General features: G+C 41.9%; 2 protein-coding genes and 1 pseudogene across 22 annotated transcripts in view; 1 reads left to right on the forward strand and 2 right to left on the reverse strand.

Annotated features, from left to right (window-relative positions):
- Positions 1–21,385, reverse strand: part of LOC104589319 (pentatricopeptide repeat-containing protein At2g21090) — a 38,233-nt gene that overhangs the window by 14,128 nt on the left and 2,720 nt on the right. For 14 of the 21 annotated variants that reach the window (XM_088887986.1, XM_088887988.1, XM_088888004.1 and 11 more), the window contains exon 2: positions 1,063–1,118. The exons of 4 other annotated variants lie outside the window; for them this stretch is intronic. The gene's annotated coding sequence lies outside the window, so the exon portion shown is untranslated. Of the gene's footprint in view, positions 1–865; positions 970–1,062; positions 1,119–1,609; positions 1,737–21,385 lie in introns of all 21 variants that reach the window. 3 more of the 21 variants (XM_088887991.1, XM_088887990.1, XM_088887987.1) reach the window with 2 other exon arrangements.
- LOC148791510 (NADH dehydrogenase [ubiquinone] flavoprotein 1, mitochondrial pseudogene) lies at positions 1,743–12,206 on the reverse strand (annotated as a pseudogene).
- LOC148791511 (uncharacterized) lies at positions 13,468–14,517 on the forward strand. Its single transcript, XM_088888205.1, has one exon. It carries the CDS (start codon positions 13,468–13,470, stop codon positions 14,515–14,517), a length of 1,050 nt encoding a protein of 349 aa, XP_088744331.1.

Here is a 21,385-nt window from a genome sequence, read left to right on the forward strand (position 1 = left end):
AATGAGAGCTCAGAAGAAGACGCTTTATTACAGAATGTATTAGGCAGGCCGCAGGCTAGGTCCTGGACATCTATGGAGGAGTTCAGGCAATCTTCAGTTTATCTGTTTTTTCACCCAAACAGAGTTGGTTTCATGGTAACTGAGGACAATTCCAATGTTGTACCATTTGATTTGTATTCTATTTTTTTTCTTTTTTTCTTTGAGGGGCTATACAACAGGGGGTAGCCCATTCCCCATCCCCTAAAACCCCCTCATCCCTGGTGGCAACAGGATTTGATCCAAGGTCTCTGCTACAACAAAGCCAAGATCCTACCAATGGGCCACCAACCAGTTGATATTTGATTTGTATTCAAATGTTACTGGAAAGAGTATACAATGATTCACTGTTTATCATGCGTTGTACTTAGCTTCCACTAATAAACATTACTTTACCTTATTCAAAAATTAAATATGTTTTTAATTCCCAATTTTTTGGTCGTGTATTTTTCAAAAATAAAAATTATTTATGTCATATGTTTTTCTCAAATTATTTGTACATTTTTCCATATATTTGAAAAATCACAATTTGGGACATTTACTTAAAAAAAGTCAACACGTGTATAATATTTTATATGAACTTGCATACTATGTGCACATGGGCATGGTGTTGGGTTTGGGCTCTTGTATGGGTCTGTATATGGGCCTGACTTTGGGTATGATCTTGGGCTTGAGCTTGACAATTGAATGGTTTAGAGGCCCAAACAAAAACCTGATTAGTGGATCGTTTAAGGACTGGTTTATGAATATAAACCCAACTTTATTAGGAGTTAAGGTATTGGTATGCCCCTGCATCAATATGGAAGATAACAAAAAGTAATCAGCATACTTATCAAGCAATCTTTCCACAATGTCCTCCTGTTGGGTCATCCTCTGCTTCATTTGACTACACAGCCTTAGACCTAAGGCTAGCACATTCATCTAATAATTTAGCTAAAACAGAATCAGATAGCCAAAGTTATATACTTGACCAGTAGTTTTTGGAAAAAAAAAGGACAAACGTCAACATAAAATACGGCATCTTACCAGGAAGAATATGAACAAAGCACAATTCTCTGAAACATCAATGAGTGGTCCAGACCCTAGGGCATATGAAAGGGAATCATTAAGCTCTCCAAGGTAGTAGAAAATCTACTTTAAGCAGAAGTTGATGTAAAGAAAAGATGAATGGCAATTAAAAATATTTAGGTAGTTTTAGATAGTAATGGTTGAAAGTGAGAACAAAATATAAACTTTCCATTCCCTCTTTCTTTTGATTTGTACCATTCTAAAGCACTGTCCCAACACCAGTGATGATACGAAACTGATATTTTGTCAAGACAAGTCAATCACAGACTATTGCTCGTTGGTATTACTGATTAGTTAAAACTTGTATGATGTAAATACTAAAACATTACTTTCCCTACTTCTTCCTTCAAACCAAACACAACCTTAACAAAATGTCTTGGATCACAAGAGTTGCAGACACAAATGTCCAGTTCAATATATCCATTTCTCTATTAATATATATGGTCATCTTAGCAAAGGGTTTAAAATTGTTTGACTTATGAATTCTAAAAAATTAATGTTATACCATTTCCGCACTTCAAAAGTGATGTTGCTTATTAGCCTTAAGTACATGTTGAATTTGACTTCCTCAACCTCTTATCATTTCATTGCTATGCCACCTCATCAGTCAAGTGTACAGGTGTGACAGGTGCCTGGTTACATACACAAAAATGTTAGTTTGTTGTCAGCCCCATGTTAGCAGTTGGGGGAGGACAATAATGGAGGCAGCTAGGTTGGATTGTCTCTTAACTATGCTCTCTTGTTGAGATTCTTAAAATCTACCCCTCAGGTGAAATTCTTGAATTATACCAGTATACAGGTATTACAATATTAGTAAATATCGTAGTAACAGCAGTGGTGCAATCAAGATTGATGGTCAAGAGATGCCTCAAGCTAACCACTTTCAGTACCTTAGATCAAATATACATCATGAGGGAGAAATTAAAGAGAATGTTGCTCATAGAATTAGAGCAAAGTGGTTGATTGGAAAGGTGCATAAATGTGTTGTGTGATCAGCACACCAAAGAGACTAACAAGAAAAATTCTAGAGAACAGTTGCAAGACCAGCAATTGCTACATGGGATGGAGTTCTGGGAAGTCAAGAAACATATTCAAAAACTGAATGCAACTGAAATGAGGATGTTGAGAAGGATGAGTGACAAGACTAGAAAGGAAAGAATTAGAAATGAACACATCAAAGAGGATATAGAAGTATGTCCAATTAATGACGAGACGAGGAAGTGTAAAATGAAAGAGTTTGGTCATGTGCATTGATGGCCAATGGCCAAACAATTGGGGATTATATTGGTACAACTGTGTAAGTAAAAGGCTCTAAAAGAGCATGGGAAGACAAAAAGAAAACATGGTATGAAGTGGTAAAAAATGATTTAAGAATTTATGATTTGAAAGAGAACATGGATCTTGATAAAGCACAATGGTGGGACAAGATTCTTGTAGCCAGCCCCAAATAGTTGGGGTTAAGGCTGAGTTTAGTTGACGTTGGTCCTTTTGAGTCATACCTTGCAATAATCGTGTATTTCTTAACTACTCAGGTTTGTTTTCCAAGTTAAGAGAAGAACCACGAAAGTTAGGAATATAATTTTTGAGAAAAGCGAAATTTCATTACATCAAAGCAAGGTTCAAAATATTGATACACCCCAATATGCTGGAAGGGGTGTATCGATACATTGAACCTTGCACTTTTCTTTTTAGTTCCTTTCTTTCAAATTTCCAAAGGGAACCAATTTTATGTTATTTAATTATTAAAAGAAGATTTTCTTAAAATGCCTTAAAATAGGTGTATCAGTCAGCAAAAGATACCATACAATCCCGATACGGGGCATATTGAACCAAAACTTTGAACTTGGATCAAAGGGGGGGTGTACATGAGATGATGTACAAAAGGGCTTAGCAGCAAAAATAAAAGCCCACTTAATCAAATGGTAATTTGTTTGCACTATACAAAACCTGCCAGCCCTGATTTAGTTAGAGAATCTGCAATCTGATTTAGATCTCTTACTCTAAACCCGCAATTTATTGTAGCTTTAATATCTGTTATTTCATAAAGGTGAGAAAACCCCCAAGGCTCAGTCCCATAGGTTAATCCAACCAATAACAATCTTGGAGTCACTTTCTATTGCAATGGGATCAGCTTGCATAAATTTATTTGGAAGCCCTTCAGAAGAGATTTTAACACAGCCTAAGGAACATCAGCCATAAAGATAGGGCCACTAAACACCCATTCAAGCTACCATATGGACCTAAAATGACACCCCCAAAGCCAGCACCATGCAGGTTCTCTCGAGATATACTTAGACTACCATCAATGTGCAGAACAAAGGTGTTGGGGGTGTTAGACAGTTTTGTATTCCCTTAGCTTCAATCTGATTTGATGTACTTTTGATATTTAGTGTAAATAAATAAAGTGCATGTTTGATTCATGTTGTTTTGTATAATTCTGTGTAAGACCCTAAAACTGGACACTTATTGAGACACGTGTTAGTTTTAAATGTTCACAGCCATTGGATAAGTCTGGGGAGATTTATCCTACCAAGGCTAATATTGGTGTGCCGCCAAGTGTTGGGATGGCCTGTCTCGGCCACCAGGGTAAGACCCAAGGCACATGCAGTATGGGATTACTCGAATCCTTGAACCGGACCAGATTTCCAGTATTGCCCTTGACCATGGAGACAGATGGGCAAAACTGGAAAGTTACACCTGACCCCTAGACTCAATTATGATACTTCACTAGGTGTCGGATCGGGTTGTCTTTGATGTGCCAATCAGTGAGATCCTTAGCGGGGGTCAAAACCTGGGCATGTTGAGGCAGTCTGAGAATTCATCTGAGTGGGTGATCATAGTGACAGGATCAGCCCCTTTGTCGGACAAAGGTAATGATCGGGAATGCACTCTCTCTGATGGAAACCAAACTACTGACAGTTGATTTCAATCGTTGGAATTTTGTTTTGCAAAATTTATATATGTATATACATACGGTTTCGAAATGTTTGCAAATGGTTTTAATTCCCAGGATCCATGTGAGTGGAGAGTGCAGCACTGTTCCTTGCAGCCGAGGGAGAGGTCCTCTCTTGTTGGGCGGTGCTTGATCATTATAGGCTGAGAGGTTAAGTGTAAGGCCATTTAGGATAATACCTGATGGGCTAATCTTGCACCTGCCCACAGTCCTTGGGTTTTTATAAGATGGCTTGGCCCAGGGACCACTTAATGTAAGAGTTGGGCCCATAGGGTCCATATGATGGGCTCAAGGGGTTCACTAAGCTTCTTAGTGAATTCGGCTAGGCCTTGTAATAAAGGCTAGGCCGAACCCATGTGGCTGGTGTGTAAATCAATGCTTGGGTCCCACGCCATACAAAGAAGCCCAACTGGGCAGCAGATTGGAAACTAGTTAAGCACTGAACACTTAATGGGCCAAAAGCCCATTTCGAACTGGGCTGATATGATCACCCATTTATGGGGCGGATCTGAGATTAAAGTTAGAAAAAGGATTGGGCCTTTAACCTTATCCACTCTGGGAGACCAAATTCAAATCAGATTTGAATCTGGTAACCTCCTGATAAGATCAGGAGTAAGCTAACTTAATCTGCAGATAGGATTAAGATCATCCCCTATCCAAATACTGATTTGGATTGGGATAACTCCTCCTTAGGAGGTTTCTTAATCAAGAAGAAAAGAGGAGAAACCCTGAGAGCAATAATCAGATTTTGAACCTAGGATTTTGTGCAAGAAAAACATCCTATGAATTGAGATTGGATCTCATACACACTCTAGAGAGAAGAGAAGAAATTTCAGCCATCTTCATCTCAGGAGTTCTCCTCCAGCCGCCACCATTCTTTCTTACAAGATTCAATCTTTGAAGAAGAAAGAAATCAAGAAATTGGTTCTTGACATCAGTTTTGCAAAAAGACTGAAAAGATTTGGTGCTCAGAGTTTCCAGTGGATTCTTGCGAAGGATTCAGTGTGTAGGACGCACTCTGTTGGTTCCGTTCCACATACAGCTGTGTCATCTTCATCAGGAGCGGATCTTGGTGTCATCTTTGGGCGTGAACACCAACTTTGGGAGATACTACTTCTCTGGATCAGGTATAATTCCTCCCTTGTCTTTGGTTCAGATCTGGTTCGATTATGGTTCAAGTAGAACCCTTGAATATTGTATTCTGAATTTAGGGAATATGATTCCCAGTTGGAAGAAGGTAGAAAATTTTTGAAATTCGCCCACCCATTCCGCAACATTTTTGGCGTCCATACGATGGATCCTACCATTCTTTCAGGGGGACCTCGGAGAAAGAGGCAGGCTGGTCTGAAGAGCAAAAGGGAAGGATTGCAAAGTCTCCAAGAGATTCCCATCTAGTCCAGCAAAACCAAGGTTCAAAATTCTGATATGATGCGCCCCGTATCAAGCATATCGTATCGTATCTTTTGCTGACTGATACGCCTATTTTAAGGAATTTTAAGAAAATTTTTTTTGATAACTAAATAACATAAAAAATCGCCCCTTTGAAATTTTGAAAAAAAAAAACTAAATAAATAATATGTGCAAGGTTCGAAATATCGATACACCCCATCCAGCATATCAGGGTATCGATATTTTGAACCTTGAGCAAAACTGAAGCCACTGAAGAACTTATGAGTCAGCATCCAGGAACTGATCAAGATCAGAGCACATCTTCTCAGGTTTTCTATGGAGGTGTATTAATTCTCAAATATTCTTTTGTTCCATTCTTCCCAAATGCACCACATGACCACATGAATTACTGCCTTCAAGTAGAGTAGAGGCTGCCTCTTTTACCAAGCTTGCTGCTTTTGCATTGGTAAATAAAACCACAAACAAAACTTGGAGGAGCCCAGTGAAAGCTTCCATCAGATCCTTAAAATGTTGTCATGAGGGGAAATCATAGCTGCCCCTTTCTTTTCCTCTGAATATGGTCTTATGTGTTTATCTTGCCACAAGCTGCTTTCCATATAAAGGCAATTCTCGGAGGGACCAAAGAGAGCCAGATCTTTCGGTTCAGAAAAAGAGTAGGAAGCAGAGCCAGCAATCAGCCCTTGGAAGTAGGATTTGGTCGTAAAAATTTCATTAGAGGTGAGGGACCAAATTATCTTATCAGGATGGGAAGGTGAGAAGTAGACATTAGAGACTAGGGAAGTTAGGAAGAAATTTTCCAATTCAGTTTCTATAAGAGCCCTATGGAAATTAAAGTTATAGTCTAGACCATGTCTATCTCTAATGAGGGTTGAGAAGACCAAGGCCTATTTATCTAGGACGAGGAAAAGGTTAGCGTAAGACACACTGAAAGGTTGATTCCCCAACCATCAATGAGTCCAGAATTTGATTAGATTGCCATCTCCTGGACTGAATCTAAGGAGGAGAAAAGTGACTACGTAAAGGCTATATCTTTCCAAGGATTGGCTGAAGAGAACCTATTGAGATGTTGGGCGTTGCTCCCACCCAATCTGTTATTCCCATAATTACTGCAAATCACAGAAACCCAAACCTCAAAGAGAATTTTGATTGTTCTTGAATTGCCAATAGCAACTTACCAAGGACAGCAGTAATACTTCTCAGAACTATGACCCAACCCCAGTCCTCCCTAATTCTTGGTCCTAGAAACCACCTTCTAATTAACCAAATGTACCTCTTCTCTCCTCCTCCTGAAAGAACTCACCTAGTGGGATGAAAGAAGTAGTTTATTCTATATTTTGTAGCAGTACTTTACATGATATTTATAATGTATACAGGCAGTCGTTACAAGATCAGTTATACGAGGATGAGTATACAATTCAAAAATGGAAGTTAATGCTGAGGTGGACTCTCTTTGGTGAGACGAATTCATTGACATTAACTGGTGCTTGAACATCTCTAACACCCCCCTTCAAGGTGAAGGTGGGGTAACCAACATTTGGCTTGCCACAAAGCCAAGCAAAATAGGGAACACCAAGAGGCTTTGTAAAAATGTTAGTGACTTGGTCCTTGGTGTATACGAATTTGACGACAAGAAGCTTTTGTTGGACATGCTCTCTAACAAAATGCACATCGACCTCAGTGTTTGTTACGTGCACGAAAAACCAGATTAGACCTAAGGTAGGTGGCTCCTATGTTGTCATACCATAATACTGGAGAAGACGAATGGGGATGTGTAACTCTTGAAACAGACAAAGCCAAAAGAGTTCAGCAGCGACACAAGCAATACTCTTGTATTTTGCTTCTGTGCTTGAATGTGAGATAGTAACCTGTTTACGACTAGACCATGAGATGAGATTGGAACCCATATAGATACAAAACCAGCCATGAGATTTGTGGTCATCAGGGCAACTTGCCCAGTCTGCATTTGTCAAGGCACTCAAAGAAAATGAGCGAGTGTGATTAATAGTTAATCCAAAATCAATGGCATGTTTGAGGTATCGTAAAATCCTTTTCACATAACTCCAATAGTGGTGGTCGGAGAATGCATATATTGATAGACTTTGTTGATGGCATAAGAAAGTTCAAGGCAAGTTAAAAGAACATATTGAAGGGCTCCAACAGTCTTGTGATATTCTCGTGGGTCAAGCAAAGGGTCACTGTCTTAATGGAGTATATACTGGTTTTGCTACATCCAAATGAAGATCAGTTCGTAGATCTGAAACGTATTTTCGCTGTGACAAGAATAAACCGGATGGTGTGGGCAAGACTTAAGGCTCAAGAAGTAACTAAATGGTCCAAGATCATGAACAATAAAGGAGACCAGAGAGTGAATGACAGCATCAACAGCAGCCTTGGAAGAGCCTGTTATATTATAATGTCATCAATATAAGTTAACACATAGAAAGAGATGCCTTGTGAGTGCTTGTAAAACAGAGATGAATCTGACTAAGAGTTGGAAAGATCATATGAGAGAAAAACAGATGATAATTTGTGAAACAAAGCCAGAGGGGCTTGCTTAATCCTGTACAAGGATTTCCATAGGAGACATACTGCAATATGGGTTTTGAGAGTGAACAAAGCCAAGGGGTTGACTTATATAAACGGTTTCTTGCAAGTCACCATGCAAGAAGGTGTTTTGAATGTCAACCTGTCGAAGAGACCAGCCAGATGAGATTGCCAAGGAAAGAATAACACAGATGGTTGTGGGTTTAATAACAGGACTAAAGGTGTCCTAGTAATCAATCCCTTCATGCTGGTTATAGCTCTTTGCAACCAAACGGGCTTTATACTGATCAATGGATCATCTGCCTTTCTTTTGATTTGGAAGACCCATTGCAACCAATGGGTTTGTCATTAGGTCGAGGGAGGTCCAAAACCCAAGTACCATTCTTGACTAAAGCACTGAATTTTGATGTCATAGCTTCCCACCAAAGTGGATCCTTATTGCCTTGAGAAAATAGCTAGGTTGTGGACCTTGTTGAAGAGGATATTTGATACTAGCATAGGTATTGGGATTGAAAATGCTGCTTTTGGACCTAGTAGTCATCGAGCGAGTATTTAATGAGGCTGATGGCCCAATAGGTGAGACAGGTAATGGTCCAATTGAAGGAGCAGCATTGATGGTGGACATGAGTTGATTTAACAGTTCTGAAATGGGCTGGGTTGAGGGCTGAAAAACAACTGGCTGTGAGTGGGTACAAATAGGGCTGTTAGAAGTGACAGAAGCTGGTGAGTCCAATTGATAGGATCCTGGACCAGCACAACAGTATGCAGACAACAACCAAAGCCCAGGCCCCTGATATGACCCAGAAATTTGACACGCAGTTCACAGACTTACAGCAGCGTTCACACACTCGAACATCAACAAAAGAAACTAGTATTCATTCAGCAGAAAACATTAACAGTTGGTCGGTTCTTCGAGAGACCACCGGCTCTCCCAAACATTCACAATATTCTTTACTCAAAGAAAACATACCACCCCCATCCCCCAAAGCCCCTTCTTATACTCTACTGATAGCATAACTGACTCCCTCTATAAATGCCCAGCTGGGCTAGTTATAAATGCCCAAAAACTCTTCTTATTCATAACTGACATAGCTATAAATGCCCCAAGATTCTCTTTATTCCCTCCAGCTATAATTGCCCTCATGTGATTAATTGTTCAATTATTTCCCCCCTTTAGCTGATTGTTGACCTTTCCTCTTCCTGGCATTAATTGGGGCCTATCATTACCCGCCCCAAAGTCTAACTTTGTACTCAAGGTTAAAATGAGGAAACTGGTCTTGAAGTAAGTCAAAAAGCTCCCAAGAACTTCAAAATCAGGTAGGCCCAGCCAATGAATAAGAACTCCCAAACCAGTAGCTCCAGGCATAGTGGATGGACGCACGCCGCGTACTGATATGTCCCTGCACAGGCCAAGCAGCAGCATCGCCCAATGCACAGATGGTGTGTCTGCTTTTTCACCTCTTGAAGCATGTCTATTTCCTCCAGCTTCGAGTTTCCAACCTTCAGCCCTCTCCATGATCCTCCACAGCCATCCTGTCCCCTCCCTACATGGTGTGTACTGCCCCCAACTTTCAGGCTTGTAGAAGTAAGAGAGCCTAGCAATCGCATCCACAATATCAGCTGACTCATCCATCATAATTACAGCAGCTGTCCCTAAACCCGTTTGGACAGCCTGGAGTGCATCAAAATCCATCAACACATCATCATATATGTGCTTTGGAATCAGTGGAACAGAAGAACCCCCTGGTATCACTGCAAGCAAATTATCCCATCCACCTCTAACTCCTCCACAGTGCCTCTCTATCAGCTCCTTCAATGGAATACTCATCTCCTCTTCATTTGTACAAAACTTATTCACGTGGCCTGAGACACAGAATAGCTTTGTCCCAGAATTGTTCTTCCTGCCAAAACTAGCAAACCATTCAGGACCACACCTTAACATGGTGGGGGAAACAGCCACAGTTTCAACATTTGTAACAGTTGTTGGACATCCATATAGCCCTGCCTTAGCTGGAAAAGGAGGCTTCAACCTTGGTTTTCCTTGTTTTCCTTCAAGGCTTTCCAACAATGCCGTCTCTTCTCCACAAATGTAAGCATCAGCCCCATAGTGGATATGAACATCAAAATCATATCCAGGTGGAAAACCCCTGTTATGTCCCTCATGTTGTAAGTTATGTATCATAGCATGCAAAGATACCTAAGAAGAACAGAGAGAAGGATCGCCCTGTAATTTCACCCAGACACCTCCCAAATTGAGCTTCATAGACATGTTGCCCCAATTCATCACCGAGTCCCCAAGGGATGCTAACCAAGGAAAACCAAGAATGACATCCATAGAGCCCAACTTTAAAGGAAAGAAATCAGCAATGACATCCAATTCGGGTAAGTTGAGGCAAACCTGACGGCAGACTCTGGAAGTTCTCACCTCCTCACCATTTCCCATCTGAACTCCAAATTCGTGTGTAGGGGTGCGGGGTAATTTCAATTCTTCCACTAAAGTTTCGGAGATAAAGTTGTGGGGTGCACCCAAGTCTACCAATATGACCACCTCACGTGACAAAATGCGTCCACGTACCTTAAGGGAATTTGCCGCACACAACCCAACAAGAGACGAAACACAAAGCGCAGCTGATTCTGGAGCCGGAGCAATTTCAGTGTCCCCAGAAGTGCAGTCCAAATTAGACGCATCAGATTTCCTCCACGTCATCTTGAACCCATAAAACCTGAAGTGATTTCTGAGCACAACGGTGTCCCGGGCTGTATTTCTCGTCGCAACGGAAGCATAGACCTTTCGCACGTTTCTGCTGCATCTCTTTATCGGTCATCTTTTTGAAAGCAGGAGTTGGGGCCTTAATAATAGGGGCTGATGAAGAAGAAGGAGAGATTGCGGCACGTACAGGTCGGGTGACAGCAGGAGAGGTCACTTGCGAAACCCATGAGTTAAAGTGGGTTCCAGAGAGGGACGTTGTGGGCCCACGAGGAAATGAACCTGATTGATAAGCCCATAAGGCCTGATTCTTCTCCTCAATTTTCTGGGCTGCAACCATTTTTCTGATCAGCCCAACGGGTTCCATCTGTCGGAGTTCGGCCTGGATATCTGGGCGCAACCCATTAACAAAGGCTGCTTCAAGGACTGATTCTGGCAGGTCACGTAAGGGAGCAGAGAGCACCTCGAATTGGCGACGATATTCCTTAACAGTAGAAGACTGATGTAACGAGAAGAGCTGCTCCTGTAAATTACCTTCCTGAGTCGATCAAAAACGTTCAAGGAGGAGTTCCTTGAATTCTGCCCAACTCCAAAAAGGTCCCCGACCATCCTCCCAATAATACCACTCCAAAGCATCACCCTCTAAACAGACCACAGCCGCCCGCAGTCGTTCCGCCGGAAGCAAGCCATTAATCTCAAAATAGCGCTCCGTGCGAAAAAGCCAATCGTCTGGATTTTCCCCATCAAAAATAGGCAACTCCAACTTCCGAGGAAGTGGATCAGAAGTATGTTCTGGCACTGACATTGAAGAAGACGTCGGGAAAGCTGCACTCTTCCCTTTGTCAGCCGCACGACTTCATGCGGCTACAAAAGGAGCAATGTCAGTTGTAGACAAAAGAGCTGAAAAGGTCTGTTGCTGAAGCAACAGATCAAAACGTCTTACCAGGTCTTGAACGCCTCCTTCCAGGGATGAGATCTTCGAAAGTCCTGCTGCTATCTTTTCTGGATCGAGTCGTTGAATCTCATCACGTAAGCCATCCACTTCAGAATGCAGAGAAGTCAAGCGTTCTTCGAAACCCTCCACCTGCGATGCCACTTCCTTAGCTGTCACCATGGCCGAGGAAAGACGCGCTCTGATACCACTGATATGACCCAGAAATTTAACACGCAGTTCACAGACTTACAGCAGCGTTCACACACTCGAACATCAACAAAAGAAACTAGTATTCATTCAGCAGAAAACATTAACAGTTGGTCGGTTCTTCGAGAGACCGCCAGCTCTCCCAAACACTCACAATATTCTTTACTCAAAGAAAACATACCACCCCCATCCCCCAAAGCCCCTTCTTATACTCTACTGATAGCATAACTGACTCCCTCTATAAATGCCCAGCTGGCCTAGTTATTAATGCCCAAAAACTCTTCTTATTCATAACTGACATAGCTATAAATGCCCCAAGACTCTCCTTATTCCCTCCAGCTATAATTGCCCTCATGTGATTAATTGTTCAATTATTCCCCCCCCCCCCCTTAGCTGATTGTTGACCTTTCCTCTTCCTGGCATTAATTGGGGCCTATCAGCCCCACAACTTCAAAATCTGATCACCGAAGGCAGCAGCTCAGGAAGAGTATCCCGTGTAGTTCAGCCCATCAAGTTCGTCTACACCAGGAGGTCACATCAGCATAACAAACTCAACAATCCCATGTGCATGGAGGGAGCTTGACATTAACCTGTTTTGATTCAATATAAATAGCATGAGAAACCCTACGAGTGCATGAAAAATATCTGAATCACTTTTTCTTCTTCAACCTCTCTTCTTCTTCTTCTCTCTACTATTCCATTTCAGGAGGAAGAGCTCCCTTGAAGAAGCTCACTAGAAGTGTTCTTATCAATTGGTATCAGAGCCAACAATCCAGGATGCCTAGCACCCAAGCTAAGCTCATTGGAAGAAAGGATGGATAGTGTTGAGAATGTGTATTTGGCTTTAGGGGTATTGTTGTCTTTTCTTATTATTTGTATTTTGGGTACCCTTATAGGGACATGACTGTAATTTCAGATTTAACATATAATGGAATATTCTGGGTGTGAATAGTAACACCCCACTCTCTCCCGTAACTCTTCTTCTTCTTCTTCTTCTTCTTCTTCTTCTTCTTCTTCTTCTTCTTACACTCAACAACTTGGTATCAGAGCAGGAAGAAGTCTTTCCTCTGCCAACTCCCGAACTCACCAAGACCTACTGATGTCAGACCTCCGCTGGATGACTTCAGCTGTCCGTACAGAAACAGGCGGCAACCCTCGAATCTGATATACTCTGGTTTGCCCTGGTTTTAGGGTTATTGTGGTATGGTTCTTATCTTCATCTGATGTGTCTATGATTTTCCCGGATTTTACAATCAAAAATTACAGAAAAATACCGGTTTGATGTTGGATTTTTTTCTTCCTTGTCTGAGTTCGATGCATGCTTGAAACTTGTTGGTTTTGGTTTATTTGGCATCACTAAAGGTATGGGAAGTGGTTCCACATCCTTATAACCACTAATCTTTCTACGGAAGGTCTTTTTTCCTTCCTATATTGCCGTCAGTTCAGTTTTGGGCCTCCCATTGGATTCCAGCCAAGTGTTTCCCATCTTTTGTGGGTCTTGTGTGTGTTGGTTGGTGGTTGTAGTGCTGAAGAACTGTTAAAAGGCCTACCCAACTCAAATGGATGTGCCTAAGGAGTTACAAACTGCTTCCTGAGTGCTGCTGGATAATGTCGATGTCTCCAATGGTAATGATAACCACTGTAAAACTTGATGGAACCAACTTCCTAGAGTGGTCTCAATCAGCCAAGCTTACTATTAGAGGTAGGGGTAAGCTGGGATTTATTACTGGTATAGAGGAGAAGCCAAAAGCTGATGACCCCAAACTTGCTAGATCGGAACAGGATAATTCCTTGGTTATGTCATGGCTGGTGTGTTCAATGCAGCCACATATTGCCCCCAATTATATGTTCCTCTCCACTACCAATGATATTTGGGATTGTGTTACAGCCACATACTCCCGAGCAAAAAATACAGCCCAAGTCTATCAACTCCGAAGAGAAGCTTGTAATATACATCAGGGAGAGAGAACTATAGCCATGTACTTCTCTTCTTTGCAGTCTCTATGGGAAGAAATGGATCATTTGGAGAACTTGGAATGGAAGAACCCTGAGGACGGTGAACAGTATTGGAAGTATATTGAGAAGAACCGAGTGTTTGACTTCTTGGCTGGATTGAATGGTGAGTACGATTTTACTCGACAACACATTTTGAGTGCAGATATTGTTTCCCTTGCTACTGCATACTCCTTAGTGCGGGGAGAGGAAAGTAGAAGGGTTGCTACGATGCAAACCTCAGTGATGGATCAATCTGTCTACATGTCTTCAAGGTCCAAGTCGAGTACAAACAAACAGGGTACTAATGAAAAGCATGATGATGTGATATGTGATTACTGCAAGAGGCCGAGACATACGAAGGATAGGTGCTGGAAATTGAATCCACATTTGAAGCCTGACAAGTTTAAAACCGCAAAGAAGGGTAATGCTCATCTTTCTACTATTGGAGCTGATTGCCCTCCTAATGTACAAGATCCCACACACGATTCCTCTGGTGTGATGGAGAAGCTCAAGATTCTGTTGACTCACCTTGAGAAGAATAGGCTCTCTACCTCTACTAGTATTAGTAATCCTTCCAGTACTTTTGCAAAAATAGGCGGTGCACTTACTTGTCAATCTTCTCCTACTAGCTCCTGGATTGTGGACTCTAGAGCTAGGAGCTAGTGCACATATGACTGGTATGTCTTCCCACTTCACCTCTTATAAGTTGGCTCCAAGGGAAGGGAAAATCACTGTAGCTAATGGATCTCAGACCCCTATCTCTGGTCTAGGGGAGGTTAAGCTTACTCGTGATCTTTCCCTGAGCTTTGTCCTTCATGTCCTCCACTTGTACAAGAATCTTTAATCTGTTAGCAGTCTTACCAAATCTCATAACTGTTCAGTGACCTTTTTCCCTTCTCATTGTGTTTTTCAGGACCTGAGAACGGGGAGGACGATTGGAGCTGGACATGAAGCTGAGGGAGTTTACCTTTTTTATCAAACCTCTGAGCAAGGATTACTATGCCAAACTGAGTCATATCATGATGAAAATTTGAGTTTTTTGAAGTTGGGGAATTGTTGGCTAGGTCATGTGTCTTTTTTAAGTCCATTAAATTTTTGTTTCCAAACTTATGTCAGTCTAAGTCTAGTTTGGATATGCAATGTGAAGTTTGTCATCTCTCAAAACAATGTAGAACTATATATCCTGCAAGTAATAGAAGGAGTGATGTTGCTTTCAACTTGATACACACTAATGTTTGGGGCCCATACTCTATTCCATGTATGGGCGGCTATAATTATTTTATATTGTTCATTGATGACTACTCTAGATATACTTGGCTTTACCTAATGAAGAGTAGAGATGAGGTCCCTTCCATTGTTCAAAACTTCTTCAAGACTGTGGAAACACAATTTGAAAGGCACATCAAGATAATATGGTTTGACAATGCTAAGGAGTATTTTAAAAAGCATCTACAATTATTCCTTGAAGGAAAGGGAGCAATTCATCAAAGTTCATGTTCTCATATTCCGCAACAGAATGGTGTAGCAGAGGAAAAAAACAGACATGTTGTTGAGGTGGCAAGAGGCCTTCTCTTCCAAATGAATGTACCAACTCAATTCTGGGGAGATGCAGTTAAAGCAGCAATGTATCTCATTAATAAACTTCCTTCACGATCCCTTTTCTCTTCAATCACCTCATCAACTTTTGTTTCCTAAGGATCTTATTTTCATTTTGCCTCTCAGAGTCTTTGGTTGTAGTTGCTTTGTTCATGACATGAGTCCTTCTTGCCTGAAACTTGACCCTAAATCTATCAAATGCATATTTTTTGGCTACTTTTTTTTTATCAATAACACTTTCATTAATTCATCAGTAGAAAATTTACAAGTGGAAGACAAACACACTTATCTTCCAAGAGTCACAAAGAACTTCAAGAAATGAAAAAAGAAAAAACAAAGATACAAATACACTAACGTTACAGCTTAGCCCAAAACAAAGAATCCCTTTCTGCCCCTTGTTTTGCTAAACCGTCAGCTAGGGAATTAGCTGACCTTCTAATCCAACATGTCTTAACTTCCATCTCCCGCACCAGCCATTTGAATTTCCTCTTCTCATTATTATACTTCCATAAGTCATTTTGATCTTTAGTCAGCCACCCTATCACCACCTCTGAATCCCCTTCAATTATAAGTTTCTTGATGTTCAATTCCTTGGCTTTTCAGGCTCCTTCCATAACTACACATATCTCAGCTCTAAGGGAGTCACCCACTCCAATTGGGCCTGAGAACATAGCAGAGATGACCCCATTTTCATCTCTAAAAACACCCCCGATCCCCGATTGTCCCGGGTTTCCCCTACTGCATCCATCAAAGTTTAATTTCAAGAATCCACTAGGTGGGGGGGTCCAAGCCACACTCGTTACTGACTTGGTCTGCGTGCAATTTGCAATTTCACCCCACTTCCTCAACATGTCATCCACAGTGTAATCTGTGAATATTTTCAAAGATTTCAGCCACTGTACCGCCCTAAAATGTATGATAGCCCTCAGATCTATTGTTCCTCTCTGAGTTTCTGAGAATATCCTGGAGTTTCTTTCTTCCCACAGTGTCCAACATACTGCAGCCCTTAGTCCTCTCCACATTGTCCTTCCCCTTTTTAACCGCCACCTGAAAAAGGAAGGTGAGAAAAGGCCCTGCATGTCTGATGGGGGATTCCAGTTGCACCCAAATAAGGAGAAAGCCCAATCCCACAATGACCTCGCGAAGTGGCAAGACACCATTAGGTGAAAACCAGTCTTCCCATCTGCTTTACACAGAACACACCACTGAGGTGACAAGCAAGTATTGGGTCTCTTCTTTTGGAGTAGATCACCAGTGTTGATTCTTTCCAGATAGGCTTCCCAACAAAAACTACCAACCCTAGGAGGTATAACTCTGCACCAAACCTCACCAACAGGGAAAGGGGACAAGGTAGGACTGGTGGACTGACTTAAGACTTTGAAGAACGAAGCACAAGAGAAAATGCCATTGGGGGTAGGTGTCCAAATTCTAGAATCCGCCCTAGTGGGGTTCAAGACAACGTTATCAAGAAGTGCAAGAAGGCTCGATATACAGCCATACTTTTTGGCTACTCTTTAGTCCAAAAGGGGTACAAGTGCTTTGATCCCCATACTGGCCGAAGGTACGAATCTAAGGATGTTACATTCCTTGAGTCTACTCCATATTTTCAGTTCATGTGTCCTTCTCTTCAGGAGGAGAGTGTTTGTGAAGATCGGACTCCTTTTTGTTTTCCTGTTCCTACCTCTATGGACATTCCTAGTTTGTCTTCCCCTTGTAGTAACAGTTTTCCTGCTCCTCCTCCTGTTCCTCTCTAGCGATCCTGACAACAGTGGTTTATAAAGCGTAGAAGGAAGGATACTCCTGAGACTGAATGTCCACAACAATTGAATCACCCGATTCCAAGTAACTCTAAAGGCAACACTGAGCTTCCTTCTCCTATTGTTATTGAGCCTGATGTCTCACAATCTGACCTTGACCTTCCCATTGCAGTTAGAAAAGGAAAAAGGAAATGCACTGCCTACCCCATCACTAACTATGTTTCTTATGATGCTCTTTCACCCCCCTATCATGCCTATGTTACTATTATCTCCTCAGTTTCTATTCCTCGTAATGTTTCAGATGCAGTTTAGTCACCTCAGTGGAAGGATGCTATGAACCAAGAGATAGAGGCTCTCTTAAAAAACTACACCTGTGAGCTTGTTCCTCTTCCTGAAGGCAAAGTCCCAGTGGGCTACAAGTGGGTGTATACCATTAAACATCAGGCTAATGGATCAATTGAAAGATACAAAGCTAGGTTGGTGGCAAAAGGATACACCCAAACATATGGGATTGGTTATCAAGAAACCTTTTCTGTTGTAGCCAAAATGAACTCTATCCGAGTTATTATGTCTCTTGCTGCTCATTATTCATGGCCTCTATATCAGATGGATGTGAAGAATGCCTTCCTAAATGGAGATCTTCAGGAGGAGGTATACATGGATTTACCACCAGGGGTAATCTTATCCAATAGTGAGGAGAAGGTTTGTCGTTTAAGAAAATCTCTTTATGGGCTTAAACAATCCCCTAGAGCTTGGTTTGATAGATTTAGGAAGGCTATTCCCAAATTGGGTTTACACAATCACAAGCGGACCATACTTTGGTTATACAAAGGGTTAATGGCCTATTCACCTTGTTGATAGTGTATGTGGATGATATTGTTGTCACTGGAGATGATCACTCTGGGACAAACCAACTAAAGTCATTCCTTGCTTCTGAATTTGAAATCAAAGATCTTGGGAATCTCAGGTACTTTCTTCGAATCGAAGTGGCAAGGTCAAAGGGAGGGATATTCATTTCACAGAGGAAGTATGTCCTGGATCTCCTTCATGAGGTTGGGAAACTGGGGTGTAAGCCAATTGAAACTCCTATTGACTCCAATCATAAACTGAGTGCTAATGATGGAGATATTCTTCCAGACAATGGTGTCTACCAGATGCTTGTTGGTCGGCTTCTTTACTTGTGCCTGACTCGACCTAATATATCCTATGTTGTTAGCATGGTGAGTCGGTATATGCACAGTCCTAGAACTTCACATATGCAGGTTGTCAACAGGATTCTTGCCTACCTAAAGGGGTGTCTAGGTAAAGGAATGTTATACTCTAACCAGGGACATCTCAAGGTTGAAGCTTATACTAATGTTGATTGGGTAGGTTCTATAGATGATAAAAGATCCACCTCCAGTTACTACACCTTGTTAGGAGGTAATGTTGTGTCTTGGAAAAGCAAAAAACAATCTATTGTTGCCCGATCTAGTTCTGAAACTGAATATAGAGTTATGGCTCATGGTGTATTGGAGTTGCTATGGTAGAAGTCTTTGTTATCCGAAATTGGGATCCAAGTTGAAACCCCAATGGTGCTACACTGTGATAATCAAGCTGCCATAAACATTGCTCATAACCCTATTCAACATGACCACACAAAGCATATTGAAGTTAACAAACACTTCATTAGAGTAAAGATAGCTAATGGAGAGATATGTGTGCCTTTTGTTAGGTCAAAGAACCAACTTGTTGATTACCTCACTAAGGGTCTCAACAAGCCAAAACTTGATAGAAACTTGAGCAAGCTGGGCATGATAGATATCTATGCTCAGCTTGAGGGGGAGTGTAAAGAATGTGTATTTGGCTTTAGGGGTATTGTTGCCTTTTCTTATTATTTGTATTTTGGGTGCCCTTATAGGGACATGACTGTAATTTCAGATAAAACATATAATGGAATATTTTGGGTGTGAACAGTAACACCCCATTCTTCTTTCTTCCTTCCCTCTTCCTACACTCAACAACTTATAGGATGGAAGGACAGCTCCACAAGATGGACGGTGGTTTGAAGGAAATGAAGGAGACTCTCTCTGTTTTCATCTCTCAGTTTGAGAAAGGATCAGCACGATCAATGAAGGATGATGAGCAAGAAGGTTCCAGCAGCAACAGCCAGCGAATAGTCGGAGCTCCTCAAGTCAAGAATGCGAAAGTCAACTTCCCAGCCTTCTCAAGTGAGGACGATCCTATCCCTTGGGTTAATCAAGCCGAACAATATTTTGAATACCATGACATCCCTACTTCCCAAAGGCTCCAACTCGCCTCGATTCACTTGGACGGAGAAGCCAACTTCTAGTACAAATGGCATTGGAGGTCTCACCCTCAACTGACTTGGCTCGACTTCACTGAAGCACTCAATGTGCACTTTGAACTCTCTGGGTTTGATGATTTTGACGAAGCTCTTGCCAAGCTGCAACAAATGGGCTCTGTAAGAGAGTAGCAAAATCAATTTGAGAAACTGGCTTCTCAAGTTCATAGCTGGCCAGAGAATGCCTTCATGGGAAGCTTTGTCAGTGGGCTTAGGGAAGACATCAAACTCGAAGTGAAGGCCATGCGACATCCAATGGTGATGGCTGCCATGGGATTGGCAAGGCTTTTTGAAGAAAAGCTCGACCGGTCCAAAAAGATGGCTGCCATGGGATTGGCAAGGCTTTATGGAAGGCTTTCTTCCAGGCTCAAGGGGTTCAAATGTTGCACACAACCAGTTACCATCCGCAAACTGATGGACAGTCTGAAGTGGTCAACCATTGTCTGGAAACCTATTTACGGTGTTTCAGAGGTGACAAGCCTAAACAGTGGACTACATGGCTCCCATGGGCTGAATTCTGGTATAACACCTTCCAGGTATCGGTAGGTACTACTCCATTTAAAATCCTTTATGGGTGTGATCCTCCCATTGTGTTACCCTATGAGAAGGGATCTACTGCTGCAGTTGAAGTAAAAGAACAATTATCCACTAGAGACAAGATGCTCAAGGACCTGAAGTTACACCTGCAGGAAGCCCAACAATGCATGAAGCTCTCCTATGATCAAAAACACAGAGAATTGGAGTTTCAGGTTGGAGACCTTGTTTATCTTAAGCTTCAGCCATATAGACAAATTTCTACGGCATCTTGACCCTGGCAGAAACTAGCACCACGCTACTTGGGACCATTTAAGGTAGCTGAGAGGGTGGGACAGGTGGCCCATAGGTTGGATCTACCAGCTGGTTCCAAATTGCACCCAGTGTTCCATGTGAGTCTGTTGAAACCATGCCTATCCCCTTCAGCCAGAGTTAGCAGATCTCTACCTCAAATCTCCAACAAAGGGTCTCTCTTGCTGGAACCCCAGTCTGTGCATGGCTTCAGATGGGTGAGATCTGGCTCAAAAAAGGTCCAACAGGATCTGGTTAAGTGGAAGAACCTTCCAGTTGAAGATGCAACATGGGAGGACATCTCAAGATTGCAGTTACAATTCCCCGACTTCAACCTTCAGGACAAGGTTGATTCTGAAGCGGGTGGGGTTGATAGGATCCTAGACCAGCCCAGCAGTATGCAAACAACAACCAAAGCCTAGACCCCACAACTTTAAAATCTGATCACCGAAGGCAGCAGATTAGGAAGAGTATCCCATGTAGTTCATCCCACCAAATTCGTCTACACCAAGAGGCCAGATCAGCATAACTAACTTGACAATCCCATGTGCATGGAAGCAGCTTGACAGTAACCTGTTTTGATTCAATATAAATAGCATGAGAAACCCTAAGAGTGCATGAAAAATATCTAAATCACTTTTTCTTCTTCTTCTCTGTACTATTCCATTTCAGGAGGAAGAGCTCCCTTGAAGAAGCTCACTAGAAGTGTTCTTATCACCAATGGTGTAGTATCCATACAAGTGGGGTCTAAGGATATTGGAATCTGTGTGTCAACAGAAGACTGAGAAGGTAGGCCAACAACAGGAGGCAGCCCAAGAACATGTGAAGGTTGAGTACATGCCAGAGTCAGTGGTGCTGATTGCTGAAATGGGAAGGCACCTTCGTTGAATATCACATCCTGTGAATAGTAGATACGACCAGAGGGCAAGTGCAAACATTTGTACCCTTTATAGGATTCCAAGTACCCGAGGAACACACAGCTTTGAGAACACAACTATAATTTATGATG

This window comes from Nelumbo nucifera, chromosome 5, assembly GCF_055504915.1.
Source record: "Nelumbo nucifera cultivar China Antique chromosome 5, China Antique-T2T, whole genome shotgun sequence".
NCBI classification, from domain to species: domain Eukaryota; kingdom Viridiplantae; phylum Streptophyta; class Magnoliopsida; order Proteales; family Nelumbonaceae; genus Nelumbo; species Nelumbo nucifera.